General features: G+C 44.0%; 1 protein-coding gene across 5 annotated transcripts in view; it reads right to left on the reverse strand.

The window, feature by feature from the left end:
* The window catches only part of KAT6B (lysine acetyltransferase 6B), a 47289-nt gene extending 41731 nt beyond the window's left edge, over positions 1 to 5558 (reverse strand). For all 5 annotated transcript variants that reach the window (XM_029284240.1, XM_029284239.1, XM_029284238.1 and 2 more), the window contains exon 1: positions 4643 to 5558. In XM_029284240.1, the coding sequence (XP_029140073.1) occupies positions 4643 to 5260 (618 nt within the window). In that variant the 5' untranslated portion in view covers positions 5261 to 5558. The remainder of the gene's footprint in view (positions 1 to 4642) is intronic.
* Positions 5559 to 9784: the final 4226 nt, after the last annotated feature.

Here is a 9784-nt window from a genome sequence, read left to right on the forward strand (position 1 = left end):
AGAAGAAGAAGAAGAAGAAGAAGAAGAAGAAGAAGAAGAAGAAGAAGAAGAAGAAGAAGAAGAAGAAGAAGAAGAAGAAGAAGAAGAAGAAGAAGAAGAAGAAGAAGAAGAAGAAGAAGAAGAAGAAGAAGAAGAAGAAGAAGAAGAAGAAGAAGAAGAAGAAGAAGAAGAGGAGAGCCCCAGTTTGTGGGACTAGTATTTCTAACATCATGTTCATGAGCACAGGTTCTCCTCAGAGCTGTGTCCTAAGTCCACATGGGTCCCTGTTGACCCATGATTGTTGTGCAATGTTTGCTACCTACCATATTGTGAAGTATGTGGATGATACAACAATAGTGGGCCTTATCCAGGATGACAATGAGGGTGCTTACAGGGAGGGGGTAGAGGGTTAGAAGGACTGGTGTAATAAAAACAGCTGGGTTCTAAATGTAGGAAAAACAAAAGAGATCATTGTCAATCTCAGAAAAAGCAAGCACAGCCACACGCCTCTGTGTATTCGTGATTCACCTGTGGAGGTGATTAGCAGCATCAAGCTTCAGGGGACACTGCTAAGGAGCAGACTAGCTTGGTCGCTCAACCGGGAGACCCTGGGGAAGCGGGCACAGCAGCGCCTGCATTTTCTGCGTCCTATGAGAAGAGCACATCTTCCTTCCGCTGTCCTCACCACGTTCTACAGAGGGACGATCGGGAGCATCCTGTCATATTGTATTACTGTCTGGTTTGAAAGTATTACTGTTTTTGGACAGGAAGGCTGTGCAGAGAGTGGCGAGGACAGCAGAAAAGATTATTGGGAGTTCACTTCCTTCTATCCAGGACACGGCATGTAAGAAATGCTGGACCAGGATTCGGAGTATCATCTGGGACGCTAGGCGTCCTCTCCATGACCGGTTTTCTTTGTTACCTTCTGGGAGGGGGCTTCATGGTATCTGAAGCAGAACAACTATTCTGTAACAGCTTTGTACCATATAGCATCAACCTTGTTAACTCTTATTTCAAGACTTTTTTTTCTGCTATGTATTCAAAATGGACTGCGATTAAAATATATATGGAGATATATACATACATACATATACATAAAACATATTCTTTTTTGAATATTTATCTATCTATTCTGGGTAGCAGAATTTCATTTTAATGTAGGCCTTTATATTCAAAGAAAAGTGACAATAATTATAATTAATGATTTGTAAGTTGTGTTTAACTGGTTTTACATTTTTTAATTTGCAACTATTTTTTATCAGAAGAGCCTAAAGAGTGCTATTTTAAACTTTAGTTCCACCCAATCCTTTATCAGCTCAGAGTGGATTAGAACAGGCACAGCCACATGGATGGTCATGCAATTTTTCCCCACTGGCTGGGCATGTAATTTTTCCCCATGTGCTAGCTTCTTAAAAATCCCACATAAATTCAACATGAAGTTCTTTAAAGGCTTCAAAAGCACACATGGTTTTCCATGCTTAGAGAGCTATCAGCAATTGTGATTCTGATAAAGCATCAAACTGAGCTCAGAATGAAAATAAGGGAGGATGAATGAGCTGCCAAGCTTTAAAAGATTAACTTCATTTTACGTAAGATACCCAAGATCAAGAACAAAGAGACCAAAAAAGAAAAAAAAAAGAGGAGAAAAATAGAGGTTCAAGTTACTGGCATAAAAGACATAATTAATACTTTTAAAAATAAGAGCAAGAGATAGGAGAAGAGAGATAACGGATGAACCCCATTGGAAAGAAAAACTGAAGTTAATAAATATGAAACCAGGATACCGATTCTCTGAATGAAAAATTTATGGAACAAATAAGACCAGCCCCACCCCTCCAAAAGTCTATCAGCTGGGTGGGCTGGATTCAAAAGACCCTGACAGTGCAGATCAGGGGTCCCCAACTCCCGGGCCGTGGACCAATACTGGTCCGTGGCATGCCAGCAACTGGTCCACACAAACAAGCAAAGCCCCATCTGCGGGATGCAGGCAGCACACAAAACCACGCACCCCTCCGGTCCACGGAAAAACCTCTCTCCACGGAACTGGTCCCTGGTGCCCAAAAGGTTGGGGGCCTCTGGTGTAGATCTTTCCCCAGGGTTTGGGTTAGAATGTTTTTCACTGTTTTTCACGAATTGCCTTTCTTCCAGACCTTTGGTTTTGAATTGTATTTTAAGATTATTTGTATAGTATTGTAGGTAGGGAGTGCAACTATGGCACCAATTGTTTTATATTGTCCGGTAACATGACGACTGCAATATTCATACATGTTAGTGAATGAACAGGTGATGGCAAAGACGTTCAGGTGGGAGAGTCGATACAGGTAGGCAGAGTGCTGGAGAAGGAAAGAGGGTATCCATCCTGAAGAGGGAAGCAGGGGCAAACACAGACTGTGAAGGATAATTCAGACCTTTCCATGTCAATGAAGACCAACATTGCCAAAGCCGTTGCTTTTCCAGCGGTCGTGCCCAGTTGTGAAAAGTGCACACCGAGAAGCAATGGATCCATCGTCCTGCATCATATAGACACCGGCTGCTCCCTTGCATGTGCAAGAGCTCGTCTCAGTTTGGGCAGGTGAGGCAAAAGGTTAAAGAATAATAAGAATTATTACGCTTGGACCAGTTGAAGGAAATGGAAGACAATAACCAAAATGGATGAATGGGGTAAAGAAAAAAAAACAAAAATGTCCTTGAAAAATTAACCAGTTATTATTCAAAAGAAGTCCAGGATGGTGTGTAGAAGATGCTAGACTAACGCTGGAGACCTCCAGGTCTTCTTTTACCTTCAGTCCCATAAACCACTCGGTAATTTTGGGTCAGACCCTCTTTTTCTCATCCCACAGAACTGTTGTTACTGTGAGAAAATATGAAGAGAGGAAGCACTATGGATGCTGTCTGATACGCCATACAAACAGCGGAATGTAAGTTACTACTACAACATTTCTGTATAACTAACTTTTATTTCTACAACAAATGCTAGCACCTGTAGTGTAATAACACAAGTGATAGAAAATCCTAAATCCTTCCTTTTTTTGTAATACATGCTGTATTTTCAAATAGTAGTTTAAATAAGCTGTGATACTAAGGAATCTGCTAAAGTACGTTCAGGACCTTATAAGGAGCACTTCGGAAGGCAAAGCGATCCCAGATCTCATTCAGAATTTGCGGGCACCACCAGTCAATGCCCACAAACTCTCATGGCTAACCAATAAATCCAAATGCTGGCTTGGCCCAAGCTTTTGCAGACGTTCCGAAGATCAAAGGAGCCAGGACGATCGTTTGATCTTGGGGAGAGAAGCAGGCAGCTAAGCCAGAAGGATTTTGAGCCATGAAATTTCACTCTCGGATAAAGTTCCCAAGCGGTCAGCATCAGAAGTGTGAATGCAACATTGACTTTCTCCCTCTCTCTTTTTATTAATTTAAGCATTACTACTTCAATAAATGAATAAATATTCTTATACCCCTAACACTCCCTGTTCCGTTTTCAGAAGCCTGCTGGAACACCACCCACTTTCATCCTATCTGCTCACTATTAATGTGCATTTGGGAACGTATTTAAAATAATCAAACTATGTAAAATTACACTTGCTGAACAAATTAAAAACCTTGTGACTGGACCCCTAGCATGAATAACTAAATGTGGTGCTCACAGTCCACATTTGTGGCAGAAAACTCCAAATTTGGGGATGACCCGTATTTTGGCTTTGGTTGTGAACTACACCGTGTCGGGCAAGGATGCCGAAGGGTTAGACTGGGGGGGGGGGGGACAATACACCCTGCAGGTGGGAGGCAGTCACAGGGCGAGGGCAGGTTTCAGTTAATGAGTCAGGGAGCCCTGCTGGATTGAGCAGTCAATTTGAGGGGAATGGAGGAAAGTCACATATCCTGCCAAGAAACGGAATAAGAAAACCTCCATTCCATCAGTGGCAACAACTGGCAACCCACACAAAACACCACAGAGAGGCCCAATAATAATTTCCATTAAGCACGTCTCCATGCACCGCTGCTTTACTCCAGTGCATACTTATCCACAGCAACCAAAAATAGCAAATTTGACTGATAATAAAGAGATTCAGAATCCCATTAAAGTCCACAGCTGGAAACAAGCTTCATAGTGCAGAAAACAGAAAGAGGTGATCTAGAATAGGTAGACCAATTGATCATATATCAACATTTCGAAAGAGAAAAATGTATTATTTATTCTTAGATTTCTTAATACCAGTCGTCCCAATTTAAAATACATATTATTATTATTATTATTTTAAAAAGAACAGATCTTCCCGGCCTGAATCTGAGGCCCCATCGCTTGCTCAGTCCACCGTATCTGAACTGTGCAAGCAGAAATGGCGCCACATAATCAGCCAATTCTTTTTGCACTTATAGGCTCCTCAGCAGTGACTCTCTTTCGGTTTCATTAGGTTGGATGGGGAATCCTCAAATCCACCTGTTTTATTTGGGAAAAGGAGAATAAGCATTAAAATATTTTTAAGCTATCCAAGAACATGAGATTTTAATACATCTTGGAACCGCTAGGCACTTGAAAAACTCCTTAAACATTCTATTTAAAAATTCCTCTCTATGCAGCTAAGCACTGAAAAAGAAAACAAAACAAGTACTCCAACAAAAAGCGCACTAACGGCTGTTTGATTCAACCTGGCAGGCTTACCTGGTCCCTTTCGTGAGGCAGGAGGCTGACGGGCGGCAGGGAGGCAGGAAATGAGCTGTATTTATAGGCCCCTCGGCCTTCCACGCCACCTTGGCTCAGCCTGTACTGAGGTCCTTCTTTCAATAATCTCCCACTATTGACCGCCCGCTTGGCCCCCAGGCGTAATCTCCGCTGAAAGACCGGGTTGTTGAAGATCCCTGCCAGGTCATGTTGACTTCTCAGGTACTTCTCTATGTTTCTGAGGGAAGATCCATTTGGATCCTGAAGCCCTTCAATGGCTCTCCGCAGAAGTTTATTCCAATCCACGTTTCGAAGCTCGCCACAGGCTCCCTTAGATCCTTTGGAGGGTTTGGGAATCTCGTCCAGCTTAAGAGATGAAAAGCGCCCGGGGTTATCTGGGTCCTTGTAGGACGCAAGGCCTTTGTTGGTAACTTTGAGAACAGAGCCATCCTGGACGCTCAGCTCCAACTGCTCGGAAACGGTCTTCTTATCCAAGCCGTGGGATCCGCAAACGGCATGGCAGATCCTCTCTTCCGAGGGCCTCTGCTTCTGCCTTTTGACTTTGTGTATGGCTTCAAGAATCCACTCTGTGTAAAGTGGATTCGCAAGTTTTACCATGGCTGACCAATAACCTTCCACCCACAAGAGTTACCCATAGAGTTCCTTTCTCTTCCTGTCAACGATCCGTCTCCTACGTATTCACAGCGCAACGAGTTTTACCTTCCGGAATCACCATCTCAAGAAGCCGTCCCTTAGATGCAAAGACTGTGAGGACTATCAGGCATGATCTTCTAAGCAAACCCTTCATCAGCCAAAGTAGTAGGGAAATGGAGTCATTTTCTTACGCCAGATGGAACCCATCTCTACACCCGGATGGCTTTTCTCTCCGGCCAGTACAAATCTTCCCCGGTCTTCATAAATCCTAAAGAAGGTTTTTAGAAAGCAAGTTAATTTCATCCTCATCATTTAGGAATGTAAATATATACCACTTTATTTAAAAAGCTACACCTTACTGACCAATGCCTTAGTTATTAACTAATATTTAGAAGCACCGGTTGGACTGGGGGGGGGAGTTTATGTGCTTCTTAGAATTAAACTCCAAAATTCATATTAGATGACAGTTTGAGTCTTTCAGAAGACAGAATATCAGCCAATGTTATGTCTGCCACATTTCAAACCCCAAGTTGAAACAAGGCATACAGTAATTGTATACATAAAAGTACCACTTTCTCAACATCCCCAAATCTAGTAATTTATTGATTCCCACCATGTTCTAAGCACTCTGCCTCTCCAGTCTTACTGGGCATGGAGACGTCATGAGGCTGGAACATTCTAGACTTCTCCATGTCACCAGCTCCCTCCAAAAGCAAAATCTCCTTGCCTAAAGGTTGTGAATGATTAATACAATTACTCAACTCTTCATCACTTATGTCATAGTATTGCTTCAAATGGAGAGAGAGAGAGAGAGAGAGAGAGAGAGAGAGAGAGAGAGAGATTGAAGGTTGCAACCGTCATAAATATGAACCAGATATCAAACAGATGAATTTTGATCACGTGACCAGGGGGATGCTGCAACGTTTTTCAGCACCGTTGTAACTTTGAACAGTCATTAAACAAATGGCTGTAAGTTGAGGACTACCACTACCACAAAAGATAAGCTGCATTTCAATATGGACACCTGACTGAATCCTTCTTACGTGAAGCTTCCTTAGGCTGCAAAGTGTGACTCAAATCTTTGTTGAAGAAATCTTCTGAGATGGCTGGTGAAAAGTTGGAGCAGGAAGAAAGGAACATCCTTCTCTAAGAAGGGGGGGGGGGGGAAAAAAGCCCGGCTCCATCAGGCAAAAAGGCTTCGTAGAGTCGGGCGCTCTGTTCCCCAGGGCCTACGCCTGTTCAGGGGATGTAGGAGCCACGTCATGCTCCCACCAGGATTCTCCAGCAAGAGAAATCGAGGGGTGTAGCGTTTCTCTTCTGGAGATAATGTGGATAATACGATTATGTCCTCCATTAATTTATTAAATCATCTTTTAATGCTCTATAAATCATGCAACTTATAGTAGAACGTTCTGTAATTTAATACGTGCCGTGAAAAGAAATAATTACTTTTCCGAGGGTGCAGTAAGAAGTTCTTCCTATCCACTTTCTCTTTTCTTGGCATGACTTCATAAGAATAAGGACTGCATTAGATACGCACCATCCACGCCCACACGTCTTTCACTGGCATCGATTATTTCATATGACTGTAGGGAAAATCATAACCATTATTTGCACCTATATCCACTGTAGTAATAGTTTTTGTTTAAAACAATACACTCCAATTTTAAAACATTTTGTTTTAAATTTTGCATTCCACCTCCTTATGCACGTAATAAAAGGACACATACAGCAGATTCTTGTTAGATCAGTGGTGTGTTGTTTGAACCTTGCCCCCAAACTATCCCAAAGTATTTCTTTACATCTCAAAGAAGAGGAAAAATGTTTGCCAATGATCTGCTGTACATACAGTAGCAATAGCTTCAACTAATAAATTGCAAGTATTTGGACACTTTAGTAGAACTTGTATACCATTTCCAGTGAAAAGTTTCCCAATTAAATTATTTTATTATTAATAATTAAATTTATTTACCGCCCATTTCACCACCAGGCGACTACAACATTAATTCACACTTCCAACAGCCGATCCTGGACTCTTCGATCTCACTGGGCTAGATTCACATACAAACCACTGTTTGCTTAATCTCAAGTTGTTGCCTAAACCACATCAGCAGAACTGATGCATTATGCTAAATCACAGAACATGCTAAAACGCAAGCCACAAAGCTGTGGCTTTCACAATATTGTTGTATTTCTTATACACTGAGCAGATTCGCTTCTCGTGAAATAAGTCAGTTATATAAATTTGATTAATAAATGAATATGAGATGGGCTTAGCTTATTCTGTTATTCTGTCATTCTGATGATGTGCTTAAGCACCACCGTGTGCTTAAGTCTGGTCTATGAATAAATCACAATTGACTGGACTGAAAACAATATTAAGGAGAACTCTTAAAGCCACAAAAAGCTTATCCTATAGTTATCACAGTCCTCAGCAATGCACTGAAAGGCTGGGGGAAGCTTTCAGCTCCAACAAAATGCAGATAGTCCTCATTTAGCAAACAAAAATGGGAGTAGCATCTTAGTCATTAAGCAAAGCAGTCGCTAAGTCAACTGTGCTTAAATTTACTCCAGCTTTCCCTTGCTTTACAGACCTGTAAAGGTCATAAAGGCAAGGGTTGCTCGCAAAATTCCTATTTCATCACTGTTGTAACTGTGAACGGTCACCATACGAAGCAGTCACCAAATGAGAAGTATCTGTAAGTGCTCCACGATCCTAAGTTGCAATTCAGTTCCAGAAGACTCTCTAGAGAGGCAGAGATGTCGGTGGAAGGGCCCCAATATTTTCTGCTCACATTTAATGGATGAGAAAATAAGCTAGAAAGAGGGGAACATATTCATGAACTCAAGAGTGGGCCTCAACTTGAAGACTACGGTATCTTGTTTTTAATTTTTGACGTTTTTTTCAGAGGACATCTGATCGCCCACTTTGCACTCATTTCGCAGATGGTTCAAGCGCTCCTAGACTGGGACGAGGCACCTCCTTGGAGCCAGAAGACCCGAGGCTCAAACCTTCTATTTTGAATTTTTATTAATCCAGCAATTGCACCAAGGCAAACTCTGTTTACGCTAGAAAGTCTAAACAGGAAAGATTTAGACCTTGGGCAGGAGACCACCAGGAGATCACAGAAACAAACCTCTTCCGTATGGCGGCCAAGAAAAGACCTGGCGGGAGTAACAGGAGTCAGCTTCTTTTGAGGAAGAGCGACTCAGCATTTTGCCCACCTCGAAAAGCTAAGCTGGCACAGACCAGGCAAGCCTTCAGCTAGGAGGTCGCCATGAAATGCCAATTCATATATAGGAGGTTGCAAAAAATAAAATAAAAATAAAATTGTGGAAGAGGTCAATGGTAATCCACTTATATTGCAGCCAGGAGGGCTCTTCCAATTTTTAGCTTTTAGAATAGAATAGAATAGAATAGAATAGAATAACAGAGTTGGAAGGGACCTGGGAGGTCTTCTAGTCCAACCTCCTGCTTAGGCAGGAAACCCAGGCCTAGACCATTTCAGACAAACGGTTGTCCAATCTCTTTTTTAAAAAGATTAAAATTACAGTAAACTCAGACGGCCCTCAGAGACCTCTGAAGCAACCTTGACAGCTCTAAGACGGGTGGACTTCAACTCCCAGAATTCTCCAGCTAGCCAAGCTGCCTGGGGAATTCTGGGAGTTGAAATCCACCAAAGTAACTGCCAAGATGCAGCGCCACACCCGGCACTGCAGATGACGGGAGAGCCACGCTCTCCGGAGCAAGCGCTGGGCGCGGGCTCCCGCCAAGAGGCTTCAACTGCGGGAGGCGCTCGCGGCTCATTCCCCTCAGACAGCAGCAGCAGCAGCAGCAGCAGCAGCAGGGGCGCCAGGTAGCGCGCGACCCAGCCCACCTCGCCAGCCAACGCCGCCATTTTCTTTCTTCCTCTTTGGACGCGACATTGGACGAAAGCCCAATCAGGGCGCTTTCATCCCGCCTCTCAATTAGGAAAGCCACAGCGATAGGCCAAGCGACCCGTCCGTCCCCTCGCCGCCAGCCACTCCGTTCTTCCACACGCATACCAGGGCCAGACTATAGGAGGGCGGGAGACGTCAATTACACTCCTCCCCACCCTCTCCTGGCAAAGCCGTGACAGCCCAGCGTCACCGTCGTCGACCCTCATTGGTCGGCGATTACATCTGGACAACAATAGAAGGGGAAGGGACGAGCCTCGCCTCCGGATAGGCTCCCGAAGTGTCAATCGAGCACTACCCCCCCACCCTTTCTCTCTCTCCCCCCTTTCCTCGCCCTCCCGCCGAGGAAGTTTGTTCGCGAGCGCAGAGGCGGGCGCGCGACACACACTAATAAGCGGCCCCGAAGTCTCTGAGTTTCACGCCACGTGCCGGGGCGCTCTCCCCACCCCGTCCGGTCGGGCGAGATCGGCGAGGAGCGTCTCCCGGGCCGGCTCGGCCCCTTTGCGGGAGGCCGGAGGGGAGGGCAGGGCAGGGCAGGAGAGGGGAGGG

The sequence above is a fragment of the Protobothrops mucrosquamatus genome, unplaced genomic scaffold, assembly GCF_001527695.2.
Source record: "Protobothrops mucrosquamatus isolate PMUCROS unplaced genomic scaffold, P.Mucros_1.0 scaffold454, whole genome shotgun sequence".
NCBI lineage: Eukaryota > Metazoa > Chordata > Lepidosauria > Squamata > Viperidae > Protobothrops > Protobothrops mucrosquamatus.